Genomic DNA, 20,844 nt, shown 5'->3' with positions numbered 1-20,844 from the left:
TGTATTAGCCCCCTCCCCCCTCTCTTCCCTACCTTAACTCTGTAATTCGCAGTGCAGGGCATTAGGTTTCTGCAACCACTGAAAATCTCAGTCCGTGGCCATGCTATTTACAGTTTGCACCACTGGTGAGAGACTGAAGAAGAGAGGTAATTTACTTTCAGTACCATCCCTGACATTTTGTATCTTATCATTACACACCCTGACAACCCTGCTTATTTGAATACTTGGTGGGTCCAAAACTGATTTAAAACATCCAGGGAGATTTGGTAAGCATGAGAAAAAACTTTAAGTGTATGTGATATAGGCACAGTTCATTTTGGGGCAGATGGGGACCAAAGCCCATTGTGTCTGAGGTGTGAAATCACAGCACTCTCCCACAGTCTCAGGAGAAAAAGCTACTTTTCTTTTGCAGTGTCATCCAGATAAATTTACTTATTTTCCTCCTATATCATTTAACAAAACTTTTCCCTTAGGATCCCTTTTTACACAAAATGACTGGGTATCCACCTCCATCTTTTGCATGAGGGAAACAGGAGGCTCCCAGTTGCCTTGGATAAGACATTCAAAATCTGAGGCTTACCTGTCAGGTGGCAGGGTTTACATGCTACCTCTATGGGGCAGAGACACGGCCAGCTGAAGAGCTGTCAGCAGCCTCAGACTGCTTTCTTTCTAAAACGTGGTTAATACTCCCATCTGCTAAGGGGAATTTTTTTTTGCATACAAAATGAGAATTTTAAGTAGTATATGGAATTTCATCTACATACAACATTTGCAGACAACTTTCATCTGTTTCTTGTTGAGAGGAAGTTGCTACTGATGTGTTGGAAACACCACTAATATAAATCAGTTTCTTATGCTTTCAGACCACCATTCATCCCAAACACTACAGACTGCTGCACACAGGGCAGCTACTGAGTACTGAGTAAGTGCATTCTTCACAACAAAATTGAACTGTGGCAATCTGAAGAAACCTGTGAGCAGCTTTGTAGAGCTGCTCAGAAAACGTTTGAGCCTTCAAGTGGTGGCAGTGACTCAAGAAAACCACCAAATAATCCTGTATAGGAGAAAACCAGTACATGAACTACAGTAAAACTTCTGCATCCAAACTAAAAGTCGCTTCCCCTTCACATTGTTCCTGCTACTCAGTCGGCGTACAGCCACTGAAGCAGCTGGTCACAGGACTCTTCAGGTCAATGGACAAACCTTGGGTCATCTTCACTTCCATCCTGCTCTGAGCAGGAAGACAACACTGTGCTCACCTGATGGCTTCCTGACGACTTTCTGCATTCGCAGGATTGTTTGCAACTCACGCAGATGTTCGACCACTGCTTGTGCAGTATGTTTTGCTTCCACTATGTGGTGTAGCAGATTAAATTAAACAGACAAATACCTTGGCTCTCAGATGAGTTTGGTCTTTGATTTCATCTCCAGGTTGTAATACTGAGAAAGACAACAGATGGAAGCAAGAAGCAAACTGGGGAGAGCTAAAAGACTTTGAGAAATGGTGGTGTTTATGCCTAAGAGCCATTCCCTTTGTGTCAGTGGAGGAATGGCCACAGGCCAGTGAAAGACAGTAGACCTGCTATCCTGCTTTCAAGGCACCTTCCCAGACTGCTCCATTCACATGGCCACACAGGCCAGTGTTTCCTCCTCATTACTCTTCCAGATTATTCAACTAAAAAGCTGCAAAGCAGAAAGGCTGCTTCATATGAGCCTGTCAGGAAGAATGAAATAATGTGCACAATAACTGAAATAAACCAGGAAATTAATCTCTTCTCCACTACTCCCCCATGGCCCTTTCACACAAACAAAAAACACCAGTTGCCTTTCCAGAAGGCACCAGCTAATTGATTTAATTTTCCAGCTCTTGTTTTATCTAAACAAATATATTTAGCAGGGGGTGCCTGAACAAAGAAATGACAGCAGGAAATTGCCCATGTGGTCCTAATGCAGATGTGCATCAGCAGAGCCAGGAGATGCACAGAAATGCAAGGAGGTGGCTTTTTGATTTCTTTTTCTTTCACATTTGGCTAGGTAGCACACGAAAGTGTCTTTCCGCTTACACTGACATATCATCATAGAAACATTTTCATTTCTTCTACCACACACACATGCACACACACATATTCCCAAATGGGAAAAGCAGCCATGAAGCTATTCAGAAAAATCATTAAGCTCCCAGCCCATCACTGTGTTCCTCACTGGAATCTCACTCAGCAAAAGAAATAAATCTGTGAAATGGAACATTGCTGAGGAGATTTGCGACTCCCTTCTAAATGGGCCCTTCAAACAGACTCCCTGTCCATTTGAGAGCAGCAACAAATTTTGGCCTTGGCAGCAATTTGGTTGTTTCCAACCAAAGTAGAAAATGGGTAATGAAGGCTAGGGGGGACTCCCAGGACACTTCCAGACACACGGGAGAACACTGCACACTGTGAAGCTTCTTGCAGAAAACCTCATGAACACACTGTGGTGCCACAGCCAGTGGTGGAGATGGATCCCTCCTCTTTCACCCTCCAGCCCTGCCTCTCCTACTTAGTCCTTCACTGTTCACTGTGCCTCCTTCCTTTCACCCCATATTTCCTTCACCACACAGTACTCCTCCTCCTAAATGAAGCCCAGAGGAGCCCAAGCTGATCATCCATTATGTTTTCTTTGGAAGGATCTTAACAGCCCAAAGGGATTCCTGACAAAGAACCATGACGCCGCCACCACCACCACCAGTAATTGCATCCATATCCAGCTTCCACCCACCAGGGGACTGCAAATGTGCAGAGTCACTCAAATAATGCTGCCGTATCTCCTGTCAGCAGGCTCACTGGGGACAACCCTGTCCTGAGAACTACCCACATTACAAATGATTGCTAGAAACACGTAATGTGCATTCCTCTAATCCCTTTGTCAGGGCCAGAGCCTCTCTAGGCCAAGGTAATGATGCATGACAACTTTCAAAGACTTGGTAGCGGCACACTTAGGAGAGGGGGTGCTGCTGTTTAATGGCATTTTTCTTACAGTCAAGGTACTAAACAATACAGAGGATGTTTTATGGTCTTTCTCTTACAATGAAGGTGCTATAGCATTTATGAAAGGGACCACATTTTTTGGGGGGGCAGAAAAGGGAGAAAAATAAAAGAACACTAAATACAAAAGAAAATACTGCTAAAACTGCATGCAATTATAAGAAGACACTAAAAATCAAGTTTTATTAAATACCTTTTACTATTTAAAAATAACATTTAAATGTGCATGCAATGACAACTGTTTTATAGCTCCAAGGAACTTAGACATTAGGAGATATAATATTTTTACACATGCTTTCTAATGGTCAACCCAAAATCTCAGTACATCCAAAGCTTCAGCATCATTCACAGAACTGCATAGCAAACACGTTCAGCTATGATAAGATAGTGTTTGTATTGTCTGATGACAGAAGAGCTTCAATAACATTGTCAAGGACAAACAGTCCTTAGGTGGATGCAGGGAAGGACCAAGTTGGGTAATCCTTCAGGCCTGAAAAGCAATAGGGTCCCTTCATCTGAAGGGTTGTTGGGAAGAAATGGCAGATAAAACTGTTCTGCAGTCCGGGTTGCACTCAGTCTATACACACTGCCTTGCGTTCCCAACATACTTCACAAATAATCATCACACACTTAGGGAAACATGTCCTAAGGGGTTCAGTGGGGCTTTACCAAATTCATCTTGTTTCTTAAACAACCATGCAAGCAGGCACTGACAAGGAAAGTCGTCTCAGCAGAGATGCTGTTCCAGTAGGTTGGTGTTAGTCATCAAAGTCGATTCTGATGGGGCCACCTGTCAGGATGTGGTTTGCCATGTGAACAGATTCCTCCTCTTCCTCTGTCTCAGCTGACCTGCGCACCCGTCTCCGGCAGCCCTGGGCACAGCGAGAGCTCTCATCCAGCGCCCCACACACAAGGATGCGGCAATGCAAGAACACCTCCTGGAGGGTGGCAAGACAGCAGGCCATGTCAGCACACAGCTCTGGGAATCACACTGGCACTGCTGCCAGCTCTCTCAGAGAATGGGTGATGCTATTCCCACGGTGCAGCCATTTCCATTCCCACATCAACAAGGTCTGCATCCACCATTGCCACCCACAGCCAAACTGGCTGCTTCATGTTTTCTTAAGTGCCCAGGAGAGGACATGTTTTCCAGAGCGGCTGGCTGAGATGTCAGAGTATGGCATCTGTCTGTTAGCCAAGGGCTAAACAGGTAATGCAAAGGCATGAAATGATCCTCCAGAGGCAGGGATGAAAATGCCAGGGACAAGCTTGGAAGATCTCACATGAACTGGAAGGAACTGCATAGCAGGAAGCAGACGAAGAACGTGTGAAGCCTCACAAGGAGATGGACTGATAGAAAGATGCAAGAGAATGGACTGATAGAAAGATGCAAGAGAATCTGACATGAGCTGAGAAAACAAAGCTAGGAGACTGAGGGGCAAAGGAGAAAAACTCAGGCTGATGAGGAGCTAAAACTGGTAGCTGAGGGGAGAAGGGGAAACAAAGGCCAGGGAGACAGCTACCCTTTCTTTCTGCCCAGTAAAGTCAGGCAGTGACAGGATGGGTACTCCTTGCCTTCTAAATGACAAGGAGAGTAAGCAAGATCCCTGCAAGCAGGAAGTAGGGAAGAAAATATTTGTGAATGTTTGGTCTATGGTGAGGTTTGAAGCAAAATCCCTTGCACAGGCAGGGAGGATGCAGTTTGGAAGCAGCAGTGGCAAACAGATAGCCAAGCAAAATCTTTGAATTTTGAAAGATCTCATCTGTTTTAACTCTACTGAGGCTGTAATTGGAGTGGCAGCTTTATGACTTCTGGAGCAAACAGCATTGGCTGAACATAACAATGACTGTTAAGACTACATTTCTTCTAGCACAGAGAAGTTATTAGCATTAGGAATATGGCATTATCCTTCAATTGTCCTCCCACTACAAAGCTTTTGCCTCAGAGTGCCACCAGCCTTGACAGCATGGTTTCACATTGAATTAAATAGTATGGTGGCCTTGTATCTGGAAACCTGGCACCTATACTCACAAGAGCTAGAGAAGATATAAGGTTGAAGAGATTCAAAACCATAGACCATCTTGTTTTAAAGATAGGACACTGTGCCCTGGGCCTGGTGATTGGGAACACTTTTCTCACCCAGTGTACAAGTGTCCAGTAAGACTACTCAGAAAACAACAACGATTTCAGCCTGCTATAGCAACCGTCCTTCATGCTTTACTTAATTTTAGCTGGTTTTATCACTCTCTCCTAAAGTACCTGTGTTAGGGTCCTGAAAGACAACACTGCTGGAACAGGCACAGCACCATCTGCCTTGGGGAAGTCACTCCTCTCCTTTGCACTCTAATACAGCCAGTTCTGTGCTGAGATTCCCCAGTCAGATCAGAGCTGATGCAATATCTCAGAGGTGTGTTTTGAGCTTACCTTGTTGTCTTTGCCCACAAACTTGAACACAGGAACCTGGAAATGCTTGGCAAGATGGTCCTTTGACGTGTACTGCTTCACTGAATCATCAGAAACGCAGCTGAGGAAAGCAGAGGGATAGGCTTTAATGGGTTTCCCAGAAATGGAAAATTAAAGAGAAAAAACATCCCAGCATATTTAAGCGCAGAAAGAAAAGGAGAACTTGGCTCTCTCAATCTAAGCTACCATCCATGTTACTTCCTCTTTGGCCACAGGAGAAAATTCACGAATGATGGGGAAAAACAACAGTGGTGATAATAGCATATCCAGACAAAGAACAGCTTAGCAGCAGAGAGCTGGCAGGACGTGGTCCAGTCCCCTTGTCAGAGGGACTTGCCAGAGAGCTGCAGGCAAGTTTGTCCTCATTTCACCTTCCTGTGCAACAGTCTGCAGTGATCAACAGAGCTGTTATACAGTATACATTATGTGCTTTCTATACACACATATATATGCACATAAATCATGCTTAAAATGAAGAAGCCTGTATTCACATTACTTAAATATCACAGATTATGAAAAACATAAAAATCCAGATTTACTTTGCTTTACATCATTTATGTTTTACTTTCTGCTACACTTGGTTGGACAGCTAAAATTCTTACACTAAAATTCATCATTTAAATTTCTTCATCACTAGCATTATATGATCATGCAAGACATCACAGAACTGCAAGAAAATAGCTGCTTTTATAAAAGTCACATTCCAGGTGCAGTCTATTTATAAACTGTTACAGCCTATTTAGAGTTTGACAGAGAAACAGCAAGACAAAAAGTTACAGTGACTTGGTAATTACTGCTGCCTAGTGCAAAGCCTGAAGCATTCTGAGAGGCCCAGCTGCTGCTGTTAACATTGCGTTGCAATGCGGCTTGTCCTTTCTAGCAAGTTAATTCCACAAATGTGGACTTTGCAAGATATTAAACAACAAAAAAAGTGATAGTGCAAGAGACAAGAGGTAATGGTGGGAGAGCTGAAAGTCCTACTCCTGAAGCAGCCTTTAGCTTCTATCTTTACACCAGAAACACGTAAGGCGTTGTCACAAATGCTGACATTTGATGTGTTCAATTATCAAGCAGCAGCAAACCCCACATCTATGTGTAGCTCTGCTTTCGCTGGAAATCTCTACACTGCTTGGCTGACTAGGCTGTGTGGGTGGCAGACTGCTGCAATCGCCCTTCTGCTGAGTACAGTACGTTCATGGGAGCACTAAGCATTGGTCTGATCCTAGCACTGTTTTCACCACCATGTATTTCTGTAGCTTCACTCAGCCAGCGGCGGTCACGGTCTGAAGGGATATCCCTGTCTGCAGTGCTTGTCTAGTTAACTTGCCTGGAACACAAACATAAAAGCCACCAAGGGGAGCTAATAGATTAATATTGTACATCTAAAAAAACCCCAAAAAACGGCCGAGATTCCTTCCTCCTGAGGCCGAACATTAGATGTTCCTAAATTGCTTAGGATAAAATTACTTTTAAAAGTAGCATTCCTGAAAGCATCCAATTGTAAAGAGTGACAGTTACAGACCTGGCAACTAGCCAAGCTTTGGGGCCACAAAGTCATTTGTGCGCATATAAAGTGTGATGACACTGACTCAAAGTGACTCCTAAATCCCAGGGTCTCCAAAGCTTCTCTACACTGGTAGAGCCTTTCAATGGAACTACCTTAACCCCATCATGCTCAGATAAATCGCAGCTCCTGACCACATCGGATTACAACAGATTGCCCTCAGTGACACAACCTTGCTCAAGACTGCCCCAGAGAGCTTCAGTGTTTGTCACCTGTGCTATATAGATCAATGCCTTTTACTTATTTTTCTTTTGAGAAAGAGGAAGAACGAAATCAGGAGAGCTGCTTGGGAGCTGGCTGGGCTGGCAGCAGTACAGGGTATTACAGAGACAGTGCAGAGGGATCTGGGAAAACCCTGATTTCCAGCATGGTCACATCAGCATAGAGAGGGTTGAGGAGTCCCACAGGAGAAGCCTCCCATCCCACAGCCCTTGTGAAATGGCCATAGCAGGGAATTAACAGGCAAGAAAGAAGGAGAGGGAGTGTTCCCATCCCTCAGTCTGAGATACATTCCCTAAATTTAAACAGTGTTTCCCCGTGGAAGCTGCAGTTAACTCCTGCAGGTCTGATCCTACAAAATCAAACCTATTTTAAAACGTTGTCTTTATTGGCTTGGGCTTTCAGGGCTGAGTTGATGGAAGGAAACTGAGCTATTACAGAGCTGTTTGGAGCATCAACAAATCAGCAGTGTATTCAGCTATTTTTACTTTTTAATTGCTGCTAGCACACAGAGAGACAAAGCACTCCAGTTAGCTCAATAGCACATCATCAGCCTTTGCTAAGTGAGCGGTTCAATTCAGATACACCACAGCCCACTGAGCTGGCATGTCTGAGGATGCTGGAGCCTTCAGTGACTGGATGAGGCTCCAGCCGGCTGGCTCCAGCCCACTTTCCCTTTTGATGAAGTTTTAATGCCCTCTGCAGGATAACAGTACCAAAGGGACTGCTGGTGCCATAAATCCTCCAAGTTGTGCTGTGGTAAAATTGAGAGATGACATTTTCTGCCCTCTCCCTTAACTGCTAGCTCAGGTTTTGGCCACTGTTTTGAATCCTGTCATTTTCACTCATAGTGAAAATGAATGGATGTTTGGAGTCATGACTGTGTGAAGGGTCCACAGGAACAGCCAAGGCAGGGAGTTAATAAATCAATCCTTCCATTACAAATCCACTCATAAACCCCCAAAATGTCAGGCACAGAAGGATTGCAGCCTAGGATGGGGGGAGAGCAAGCTAAAGCCAAAACCTTTGTCAGAAGGAAACAAAACAAGTATTTTTGTGTATGTACTCTGCAGGACCCCTTTGTTACAAGGTAATCACATAGGACTTGTCATCACCAGCTGTAAGGGTGGATGATTTAGCCTGGCAGCTGAGGAAATAATTGTTGTTCTCATTAGATGGGCTGTCAGACAGAATATCGAACTTCTATGAGGCTGTCAGGCTATGACATTTGGGTGCATCTTAGATATTACTTTTATTTTCTCCCTAGATGGTATCAGACTGGTTCCCACATGTGATGTTTACCACAGTGTTGTCTGGTTAAGCTGCCAGGCACTGCTGGATGTGAACACTCCACAGCAGTACTGTACCATGGCTCTGTCATGTTACCACCCAAACAAGTGTCTGAAAACAGGGGTCCATCTTAGGAGCCACAGCAGAGCACACAGCAGTGCTCCCCAAACCTCTGATCCAAAATCTGTTAGAGTGAACCCACAGATCCACCCTGAGTTATCCTGGAATGATCTCTAACCCCAAATGCCTCAGAAAATTACAGCCAAACTGAGGGATCCCAAATTTACTGCACTGCCTGTTATGAGACAGAGGAAAGCAAAAGGAGATCCTGGACCTCCAACCTGGACCAGCCACAAAGTCTTCTGGCTCATACTATAATAAGGCCATGATGGGAAAGATCAAGAAGTCTGCTCCAGTTGCTGTGGCGGCTGGGAGGCAGTGGCACGCAGCCATCGTGGGGTTCTGCCGATTGGTTTGGCACTCAGCAGGCTGGCAGAGAGAGGATATCAGGAAGGATATCTTTTCTACAGTAGCTAACTCAATTATCTACAAAGCTAGCCAGAGAGAAATATGTCCTGTAAAGGCTGCACTTGGAGTAACCTCCTCCACTGCCTCTTGCTGTTTCTGCCAATTACTTTAGATGGGACAGGTGGTTTCAAGTTGACAACTGAAAGGCCTGGCTGCTGCTGTTCTAGGAACACAGCAGATAGGCTGCTGTGAAGAAGTGATGGTGTTTCCTGAATCACACAGGCAATGCAATTTAGCCCCACTGCCAATTCCAGTCAAAGAGCCAGCAAGAGAGAAAATAGTGAACTCACCCATCTTGAATCAGGTAGTACTTCAGGATCTCATCAATTTTTGAGGTGGGAGTGGCAAAGCAGCTCTCTACCAGTGTCTCTAGCCCACTGACATGTACCAAGGGTTCAATCCCAAAGTACAATGAGTCACGAAGCTTAAGGGTGGGAAGGGCACCCCTGTAGGGTTCATCAAAGTCTTTGTCTTTGAAGATCTCAAGAGTGAAGGGAAAGATGCCCTGATTGCGGCTCATGATTTCCAAGGGAGAGTTCTTAAGGTTGGGCACATAACCTTCAGAGATGGTGTAGCGGCGTGGGAACTCGCAGGTCACCGGGATCAGTAGCTTGCTGGTGCGGACAATGATGTCCCCATTGCTTCCTGGAGTCTGCTTTGGCAAGCCAGTCACCAGATTGGTGGCAATGATTTTATCATTTATTACCTGCAGCAAAGAAAGGAGTTTAAGGGAAAGGGGAGATAATTGAGAAAGATGTCTCTGAGTTCAGACTAGCAGCTGAGTTTACCTTGTTCCAGAAACTCAGACATAAACTAGACACTGAAATACAGCTCGTGAATTCATACACTGCAACCAGAATGTAGGTTCCTCCTCACCTATGAAATAAAGGCCTCTATCAGTTTGCTCTCAAATTTGATGCACTGTACTCCTGCATGAAGCAGAGGAACTTGCTTCCAATTTCAAGCTGTCTCCCGAGATGAGCTCTCTGGTTCCTGACTGTTTGCCATTCTAAAACTTTGAAATATTATTGGGGGATCAAATTCTATCTCAGCAGGAGGGTGAAGAGTGGCACCACTTGCACTTTCTGCACTGGAACAATGGTAAAGCTGCCTCTGTGAAGGGTTATGTGAGCAGAAAGTTGTAGCCATGCTGACAGAGACACACCTCTAAAGAGGAGATGGAACAAGCTCTCCTGCTTTGGGATGTGACCCCAGGTCTAGTCTGAGGCCAGCTGCATGGCAATAAGGAAACTTCTCTGATGGTACAGCTAAGCTTATTCCCCAAATAAAGCACAGTCAAGTCCCCAGATCTGAGCAATCCCAAGAGAGAGGACAGCAATAGGTATACATACGTCTACAACAGTGCCACAGGACTTCAAGGAGAAATGGATGTTGACATGAGTGCCATTAGATACTCCTCTGCATGAAGTGTTTATAAGAGAAAGGTCCAGGCCTCCAACCAGGTCCTTTGGGATGTTCACCTCAATAGAGCTGGACTTGCACAGCACTGGAACTACAAGAAAAGTCCCCAGAATAACCATTGGCACTACAAATCTTCCAGGGAGCTGGGAAAGGGCTATATCAATTATTATTGGGCAAAAAGGGGGATCATATGCTGTGTTTATGGTTACTATCTTACCATAGTAATCTAACTACCTATATTACATTTCTACTTACAGTACACCAATCTTCTAGGTTACCACTGCCCCATATCCTCCTGGCACAGTGATGCCACAAAAGATGGTGAAGATGACTGCTAAACTTGTGGCAGAAACTCTGTGCAGATATGGATAACAAATTCACAACACCCCAAACAAAGCCATTTTTAAAGACCCTTAATCAGATTTTATATCAAACCCAGAACAGGTCAAAACAATTCCGTAGAGATGCTGAACTGAAGTGGAAGCACCTCAAAATGCTGCAATAATACTTCTTATACACAATAAACCCAGCTCTGACAAACAAACCTATTAGCTCACTCATTCCACCTCCTTCCAAACTTTGAATTTTAATACAGATCTCCATGTGAACTTTTAAAAATTAAAATTCCATTACTCAAAAAGTGAGAGAACATGTAGAGATTGGGAAAAATGAAAAAGGAAATAAGAGGGAATAATCTTCAATTAAAAAAGTGATTGCTATATATATTCCTTGAGTGTATACACATCCATACAGTTAGGCAGAGGACAAGAGTAGTTGTGCATATATTCTGGTTTCTTCCCATCCATAAAAACATCCTCCCCCGCAGAATTTCCATGTATCATTTTAAAATCACATGACAAAGCTTTCTGCAAATACACTAGTTACCCAAGTGTTTCCCTAAAATTAATTACAGTCCCAATCCTGACATTCATATGATCTTTCTCTCCTTAATTTTGATCCTTAATTGTATGGTCCACGATTCTGGACCTTGGATACAAAGCACACAGCTAAAACATACCTTTCACCCTCCTTAAGAAAACTCTCCTGTCCCAGCTGAGGTATTTGTAACAGCTACTATGTACCTGCAGGGAGTATTTTTTTATTAAAAGTTGATCTTTTCAAGGTTATATGCTAAAATGTATGCAGTGTGCCTAAGGCAATATGCTCACATAATGAAGCTGCTGGGTTGGAACAGAAAACTATAGAATTACCTTCAATTTTCCTCTATCCACAGTAGAAGACAAGTGGGAATAACTGAGCACATCAAGTGGCAAAGCTCACAAGGAGACAAAAGGACTTTAAGAACACAGTGCAATGCAGAGAGAGATGAACTTCCTTTGGAGACCTGGTTGTCTCAACTTGGATTTAAAGCTTCACTGTTCTAGTGACTTGGTAAGAAAATACAATGCTTTTATAAAGGTGTAATTCAGGGCAAGATGGTTTGGATCCCAACAGCAATTCTCCAAAGTTCAGGATCAATTTGGTTCAGACTATCTCTGTTTCTAAATGCCTTTGATTGGCACAAAGCGGAAGAAAGAAGAGACACCCATTAAATCTCTGCTCTGGCACTGCAGGAGTTGCCTGCTTGCACTCCACCACCTGGGCACAGAAGCAAGTGAATGGAACCTATGAGCAGACCCACTTTTGATTCAAGCCAACTCATCATTATTTAGGAAAACAATCTGGGAAACTCCTTATACCAACCATATTGGAGTAACTGGTAATGTAATTCAAACCACCCTACACATTTGTATACAGAAGAGTAATCAATACTGAGAACAGTGTTTCAGTTCTATCAATTTAACAGTGGTTCTGCAAGCAAAGAGACTTGCATTCATCAGCATGATTCACTGAGTGGGCCTGATTTTCCCAAGAGAGACTTCCAGGAACATCATAGGGGGAGCTGAAAAGAGGCTGGAAAGGTAGCCCGTGGCTATATGCAGACATGTTATTCCAGGTGGGGTCCTGACTGCCAGCACTGAGATGCCCAGCAGAAATTAGTTACCCTGGGTGCCAAGAGTAATTAATGTAATTTGCAACTTCTTTTCTCTATTCAGAGCACTGCACTCTCCTGACTTGCTGTCAGCATCCATCTCTTGCATCCCTGTCCTGGGCTCACCCCAAGATGCAAGCTTCTTGAGAGCCTCAGCCAGTCTTTGCCTGTCAAACATTTCAGTTATTTACCCTCAAACACCCCAGAGCATCTGTAAGTACTAGGAAAGCCTCGGCATTACTGCTTTAAACTCTGCTTTGCACCAATGCCTGCAGTACCATGATGCTGGTAGGAAGCATCTGTGACCCATTCTACTGTCTGCTGTTCTTGCCACCACGTTCCTTGTCCAGCCTTTGGTTCCTTCCTTGGCCTTTCAAAGTACAGCTGCTTGGAGCAGAGGTTATCTTTTTGCACAGGCTGCTCAGTGGAACAGGCTCTCTGATGCTGGGGAGCCCTGAACCACTACTAGCAAACCGCAGATCAACAGCACCATTGTAGCTGAACACAAGGCTTGGGCACAGGAGAGGGGAGAAGGAACATTTCACCACCACACTTCAGAAAGAGGTGGGGTACTAGGATGGTCTGCAAAGTTCCAAGTATTTATTTGGCTGGTACCTTTGTGGGAACATTGTAGCCAAAACTGTGATTTCTGTGGAGGATTATTAATGTTTGTTCTGAATGTAGAGACAGTGCAGAGGAGGGTTGATAGGCTGCAGATCCAATTGCTTCAGGCAACTGTGCCTGCCCCGCACTATTAATTGTACAACTATAAACCTGATTAGATGCCATAAAAAATTGTGTGGTACAGTTCCAGATATATTCTGTCACATCTTCTCAAAATTGCAAACCACTGCGTGGGGACATAAATTCATGAAATGCAAAAGAACAAGCAATTTCACTTTATGAGATGCTGTATCCTGAGCCCCAGCCTTGCACCCAGCAATGCTGCTGCTCTCTTTAGCAGCCCCAGAAGAAGAAGAAACACTGGCTAGAAAATGAATGGCCTTTTAACCCTGCTAGGGTTGCTCCAGGGAGCCAGGGATGAAAAACATTACTCTCTCCTGGCTCTTATCCATCAGTCAGTCAGACCTTTAATCAGTAAGTCTAATCACGGCTTTTGGAAATCCCCATCTCCTCCTCCCCACCTGGGTCTGCTGGAGCAGCACTCCTGAATCCCAAGTGTGAGTGCTCATCCTTGAAAACAGTGACCTGCGTTTCTAGTAAGATTAAAAAGCAGAAATTTCATCAACTAGAACCATTCCAACTTCCTCTCTAAGGCATGCCTGCCCTGTTGTCCCCCATGAAGTATGGGTCTGTTCCTCTTGTGCCTGGGTGCTTTGTAACACATCAGACTACAGAAAGTTCTGAGCACACCAGGTAACACCAGCACATTGGTATTATCTAAAGCCCAAGTGAATTAGTCTATGACAGGCTTCCTTTTGTTGCATTTTTAGATCCTACCGTGGGCTATGGCCCAAGTCTAGCCCATTAGCAAATTCCCATGCAAACGTCTGGAAGCAACTGCAAAGGTTATTCATGGGCCCACCGACACAGAACACAAGCAGAGAGCTACGAGGTCTGTCTCTACCAGCTTTGTACTGAGCCTAACATGTCTGAGAAGTGGCCAGGCAAGTCAAGTGAGTCCCACCAGAGAGCATTACCCATCTTTCATATGCCCACACACCTTTCCTCAATACACAATTTTGACTGAATATCCTTTCGTCAGCAGATCATAGTAGACATCTTCTCTGTAAGACACACAGGCTTCTCGATGCTTTTGGCACCTCAGGAGCTCAGCTAGCTGTGGGATTATGAGACCTGGAAGAATCCTGGGTGCAAGTCCTTCCTGGATTGTAAGAAGTCATTGCATGAGGAGCTACAGACCCTCTGCTCAACTTTGAAAGTCCTCAGGAACTTCCCCCTGGTCCTCTACTCCCTGCACTCCCTGCTGCAGAGCTAAACTGACCACTGGGAGCCTGGATGTAGTTGTAGAGAAAATCTCATTCAGCTCTTGCAAACCAAAACAGAGAACATGTTTATTGTAATTGCATGCTATAGGTGCAAGTGGGTCAGTGAGAAAGACTCCCTGCATACAGGAATGGAGCAAAGTTCAGATGGAAAGTCTCCCAAGGACAGCATTACCCTTGCCTCTATGCAGCAAAAGCAACAGTCAATTTTCAGATGCTATCTTGGCTACTTTTCTAAGGGACAGCAAAACCACCCTGTATCAAAACTAGTACTCTGCTTCAAGCCATAGGAATACTTGTTGGAGTGGCTATTGAGATACTTGAGCAAAAAAAGCCTCTCTCACCCCATTCTTGGAAGGGACTGAAGCTTTTTAGCTGAAATTTTAAAAGCCCAGTTTGAGGCATGAAAAATTCCAGTTCTAATGGCATAAATCTGTTAAAAGCACACACAGCTGAAACAGAGCAATATAATGGGATATTACACCTGGGTTGGAGCAAACCCAGGCACAGCTACAGGTTGGGTAGAGAAGATATTCAGAGCAGTCCTGCATAGGAGGATTTGGGGGTGTTGGTCAATGAGAAAATGAATGTGAGCAGGCTTACAGTGTGTGCTTGCAGTCCAGAAAGCCAACCATATCCTGGGCTGCATCAAAAGGAGCGTGACCAGCAGGTAGAAGGAGGTGATCCTCCCCCTCTACTCTGCTCTCACGAGACCTTACTTGGAGTACTGTGTGCAGTTCTGGTGTCCTCAACATAAAAAGGACATGGAACTGTTGGAACAAGTCCAGAGGAGGCCACGAGGATGATCAGGGGACTGGAGCACCTCCCGTATGAAGACAGGCTGAGAAAGTTGGGGCTGTTCAGCTTGGAGAAGAGAAGGCTCCGTGGAGACCTCATAGCAGCCTTCCAGTATCTGAAGGGGGCCTATAAGGATGCTGGGGAGGGACTCTTCATTAGGGACTGTAGTGACAGGACAAGGGGTAATGGGTTCAAACTTAAACAGGGGAAGTTTAGATTGGACATAAGGAAGAAATTCTTTACTGTAACGGTGGTGAGGCACTGGAATGGGTTTCCCAGGGAAGTTGTGGATACTCCATCCCTGGTGCTGTTCAAGGCCAGGTTGGACAGAGCCTTGAGTGATATGGTTTAGTGTGAGGTGTCCCTGCCCATGGCAGGGGGGTTGGAACTAGATGATCTTAAGGTCCTTTTCAACCCTAATGATTCTATGATTGTATGATTCTATGAATCTTAATTGTAAGTGAACTCTGCCAAAACCACCTGTGATGCAAGAGGCACCTAGCTGGGTTCTGTGTCTCTGTTCTCCTGCCTGGGAAAAAGAGCAGTATCTCCAGGCTCTCAGCTTTGGATGATCTGTCATTAATGACAGAGCTCCACTAACCAAACTGGAAAGGTCAGACTAAGAGAACACAACAAAACCAAGAAGTAAAGTTCCTTCAGACATACTTTTGGCATTCAGGGGACAGAGGCTGTCAGGGGGATTCTGTTGACCTACCTTGGCAAGTGTGATTGTCTTCTGACAGAACAAGTCCCCTCGGACATTCACATTGGTATGTGTCTTCCACTTCAATACAGGTGTGGCTGCAGCCTCCATTGTTATTGTGACAGCCTTCAATTTCTGCGAAAGAAAGAAAACTCAGCACACACTGCTCCTCAGACAGTTGTGTGGCAGCTACACAGGCCCTCAACATACTCTCCTGGATGACTAACAAACAGTATGACCAATACAGAGCTCAAAGGCAACAGCACAGCGAGAGCTTTCTTCCAAGAAGATGTGGTGAAAACCTGTTTTTAATTGTACAATCTCCTGTGTTTCTTATTTCACCATGAAGTTAACAAGGAATTTTGTGAAAAAGCTTACCAAACTAAATCACATGCTATAACTGGCATACATAAGGCGGCTGAATAGGCAATCTTCAGCTTGTCTCTAACTTCTAAGACATCCTCCTAAACTAAATTTTATGTTGTTTCTTACTTCAAAAGGGTGGGAGGAAAACCCTCTTAAAACTTCTACCATGTGGAACCATACTCACTCCCTTCCTCATCACCAGAATTAGAGCCCTGAGATTTGCAGGGGAGGTGTTCTGGGGAGAACAGACTCACAGGTAGCCAGCTCCTACTCCCATCAGGAATACAAGAGAGAAGACATTGTGCTTTTTGCCTCTGGGTTTGCCAGCTGTTGTGGAGGTGGGTGTACTGAGTTTCTGCATCCCCTTTGTAGGCTGAAGATAAAGCACTGCTTGTAGGAGTATGTTTAGCAGGAATTTTGACAGTTTGTGACAGATTGACACAAGATCATAGTGTAAGGTCAATTCACCTCCTAATTCTCTCCCATTCTAAAGTGCACAAGAGAGACAGCAGCACAGCTAATTGGAAGATTTGTCATATTTTCTGCAGCTGTAGTGGCTAGGAATATGTTTTACATGAAATCTCAGTTCCTCAGAGGATTGCCTCACCTGAACAGAAAAGAGCCTGAAAGGTCAACCAAACACATTCTGAAGATTTGAAAAACTAAGGCAAGCAAGGCCATTATCAGTTGTTGGCTTTCTATTATAAAGAAAATAACAGAGTAGCACCATTTAAAGAAAACCAAAACCTTCTCTGCTTGATATTCTTTTTACCTCTTGGAATGAATACCTATTCTCAGTAGAACAATAGTACACATAGTGTAAGAAATCATAAATACAAAATATTTCTCCCTAAGCCTACCATCAGAAATTACTGTATGGTTTTCACTGAAATATGAAGGAAAGAATGCAAATCCCATACTCAGTCCTATAGATTACATGAAAAACAACAGCCTGGGCTCTCCATGTGAGTCAAAGTAATGGGTAAGGCACTAGAATGGAAATGTTGAGATACTCTTGACCTTACCAAGCCTCACTAGCTCATATAATCAAGATAAATCTCTTGCATTTGTTATTTTTAGCAACAGCTGTGAGGTGGCTCACAAGTAAATCACATACTCTAATGGCTCACAAAGCTCAGGGCACATCCCTATAAATAAAACTCACTAACAAGATTGTAAAAATCCTCAGCAGCAGTGTCAAAACTCATGAAAAGCACCATCCTTCTTACAGAAGGAAAAGTTAAATGATATATCAAAAGGTCTTAAAATGCAACTCTAAGAACAGCAGAAACAATCAAGCTTCCAAGCACAGACTACTCCAGCCCTGTTAGAAAAGTGCAGTGCTCAGGAATAAAGACTGCCATGTAGCACAGCTGGGTTTATGTGACACCCCACAGGTTCAGTGCTGGATGTGGAAGGGATAAAGCCCACAGATCACTTTTGGCCCCAACCAACCTAACAAGTATACTTAAGGAGCACCCTGCACAGCAGCTCCCTAGGGAAGTGTCATTATCTGGATGAGTGATGTTTATTAATAGAGCTCAGAGAGGCAATTTTCAGAGAAGTGAAATGAAATATGCTTTGTTATCAAAGAGAGGGAAAAGAGAGACTGAAACTGCAGCTTGGAGCCATTTGTCAATGAACTACAAAGAAGGCTGGAGTGCAGCCCAAAAATACAATGGCAATCCCTCTCTCTCTGCACCATGGATACCAGCCACACAGTAGCTAATGTAAGCTTGCATGCAGACTGCAGATATATTCAATTCTGGCAATCAGGTAGCTCAGAAGTGAGACACATATGTAAGCTATTATTTTTGTCTAAGGCCCCACAGTATCTGTGAACATACAACACAGCAGCTTTGCCTGTGAGGGGGCATAGTGCTCTTCACAGCTGACCACAGAAAACATCAGGCACACGTCATTTTTTCCTGGGTTTTCCTATTTCTGCTCAAATATGTCTGTACATTGTTAATGACAACAGACGAAACCTACAATTTGGTCTTGAAGTCCCTGCTAAGCTATCAAACTCATCAAGGGTTTTCAGGCTGGCTATTGCTACCGCTGGGATGTAACTGTAGCAGGTGCACACAGCAAAGCCCACAACTAACTACTTAGAAAAATCAAACAAAACACATCCCTATTCTCAAATCTAGTGTCTGTCTACAGACTAGCATCCCTTCTTCTCAGTCTGTACTCTAGGTTAAGTGATCCTACTGTTGTCTAATGTCATGATATTTACCCCATAGCTAATGGTAGCTGTCAAAAACCAGCAATGCTAAAGCTGCCCCTGCACAATTCTCATACAAATATACAGAGAAAAATCCCAGCATCTCCAGCAGTAACTAGCTCTGTCTGGACAACCAAACTTTAAGATCCACTGCTGCCTCTCCCCCCCTAGAGACAAATACAAGCAAACCCTAACAGAAATGCACAAGACAGAGAGAACAACAAGGAGAGTTCTCTCTGCTTGATTAGAAGGTTATTTCAGTAACAGCACCACTGGGAAGCACAGAAGTGATAGGAGTGACAATCCCAGCTTCAAACAGCTACAGAGAACTAGTGCTACAAGTGAAGGGGAATGATTTATATTGTTTCCAGCAGACTGTGATAGCTGAAACCTCACCTTCACAGGTTTTCCCATCGCTTCCCAGTGTGCGCCCAATCCCACACTCACAGCGGTAAGAGTTCTTCAGGTTAACACAGAATTCACTGCAGCCTCCATTGTTCTGCTCACATTCATTTTCATCTGAAAAAAAAGAAACCAGTGTAATAAACAACCCTGTGTAAACAGAGCTGGCAAAAAGGGGCTGTTACATGGGAGTGCTGGTCAGATCATGGACTGGCTTTTCGGGCCTCATAATCTGGATCTTGGCCACATAGATGATCAATCCCACTAAAATGCTAAAGAGCACTGCCCACTGACAGTACCAGAGCGTTATGCTATGCTGTGTCTACATCAGGAACTAAGCAGACTGGGAGGGAAACACTACATGCACACAGCTGCCATTTCGGAGTGAAGATGGGCACAGTCCCACTGGGAAACTTCCAAACTGGTTCCACATACTGGGGAGTTTGTGTTTGCACTTATCTTGTAATCCTAAACTATTCTCCACTCATAAAGAGGTTAGAATAGAGCTATCATGACTTCACTGCATCGTAAAACCAGGCGATTATGAGAACTTGTCAAAAATTAACCCTATTTCTGTATCACACCTGCTACTGCTACATGTGACCAACTATCCTACAGCAGTTTTAAATGATTTACCCCTTATTTCTACAGAGACACAAGAATGAAAAACAGCTGTGAACATATAAACAAAGCTGAAATCAAACCAACACACTTTAATGAACTCCATGAAACTTTCCCAAGAAAAGCCAGTCATGAGAAATTTCATCATTTCACCCTCTTGCCACAGCTCTAGCTGCTCTCCGCACCACACAGCTCAGGTGCTCGTGCAGAACAGAACTGTCAGCTCTCTGTGGTAAGACCTAACTTGGGCATTGGTGCCTCACAGACCATCACAGCCATTAGCTGCTTACTCTGGAGATAAGCAAAGAGGTCCCACGGAGCTATGGCTCCTACATTTCCAGTTCCGAAGAAAGAGAAGTGCCTGAGCTGGCATCCTGTTTTCTGGAACGGACTCTGGAGAAAGGTCGCAGAACAAGCTTTTGATAGGCCTGCACTCAGTTTTTATAACCTATAGCAATATACCCATGTGTAATACCTGTGTCATGCTTCTGTGCTGGCTGCACTCACTTCTACAGTAGAGCCCTTTAAGACGTTGAGGGTATTTGCTGAAATAAACCCACAGTAGATGCTTTTGAATCTCTTGGTAAAGCTCTGAAAACCTCCTTATTTTCTGCTTTAAAGGCTAAAGTTTCTGTTTGTCTCTCTGCCTTTTTTTTTTTCCAAAAGTACTTTGCTCTCCAAAATTCTCATTCTTCAATCTGATTTCACATGAGGTTTCACTAAAACAGCTTAGAAGTTACCATTTACTAGATGTCAGAAGCTTTAAAACCAAGAAAAAAGAAAAATACCATTTAAGGGACAGGTCAGGGATGAGCTCTCTTAGGTGTAAGTGATCCCACACATACACAGAACTCACAGCCTGCAGTTACCGATGTTGTCTCCTTCCACAACCAATGTGAACTGAATATTTTTAGCCAAAGAAATGGCTGGTACCCTGGCTGGGGAGGCAGAAAGCACGTCCAGGACACACACACAGACAGGGTCCCTTTTCACACATGTGACAGGCTCCACATTTTCACTTCTAACAATAAAACTAAAGCTGCCTAAAAAACAGAGTGAAGAGTGAAAGGGAAATTGGCAGAGGTAGAGATGCTGTTAGAAGGCCCTAAAGGATGGCTTGGTCAAGGGCTGTAACCAGCAATTCACCTTGCTGGTCCTCCAAGTTCTACAACACAACAGAATGGTGTATCCATGACATCATGGACCCATGGCAGAAAGTCCAAGACCTGACCTAAACTCTAAGTAAGTTTGCAAATGAAA

At 44.1% G+C, this 20,844-nt stretch overlaps 1 protein-coding gene across 2 annotated transcripts in view; it reads right to left on the bottom strand.

The window, feature by feature from the left end:
* Positions 1-3,027: 3,027 nt before the first annotated feature.
* OIT3 (oncoprotein induced transcript 3) overlaps positions 3,028-20,844 on the bottom strand; it is a 29,655-nt gene continuing 11,838 nt past the window's right edge. For both annotated transcript variants that reach the window (XM_031053276.2, XM_031053275.2), the window contains 6 exons: positions 18,958-19,080; positions 15,981-16,103; positions 10,438-10,598; positions 9,376-9,791; positions 5,446-5,545; positions 3,028-3,958 (listed from right to left, as the gene is read on the bottom strand). In XM_031053276.2, the coding sequence (XP_030909136.1) occupies positions 3,779-3,958; positions 5,446-5,545; positions 9,376-9,791; positions 10,438-10,598; positions 15,981-16,103; positions 18,958-19,080 (1,103 nt within the window). In that variant the 3' untranslated portion in view covers positions 3,028-3,778. The remainder of the gene's footprint in view (positions 3,959-5,445; positions 5,546-9,375; positions 9,792-10,437; positions 10,599-15,980; positions 16,104-18,957; positions 19,081-20,844) is intronic.

The sequence above is a fragment of the Melopsittacus undulatus genome, chromosome 4 (assembly GCF_012275295.1).
Source record: "Melopsittacus undulatus isolate bMelUnd1 chromosome 4, bMelUnd1.mat.Z, whole genome shotgun sequence".
Lineage (NCBI taxonomy): Eukaryota > Metazoa > Chordata > Aves > Psittaciformes > Psittaculidae > Melopsittacus > Melopsittacus undulatus.
The sequence above is the reverse complement of the archived record's forward strand: the minus strand, read 5'-3'. Positions and strand labels throughout refer to the sequence as shown.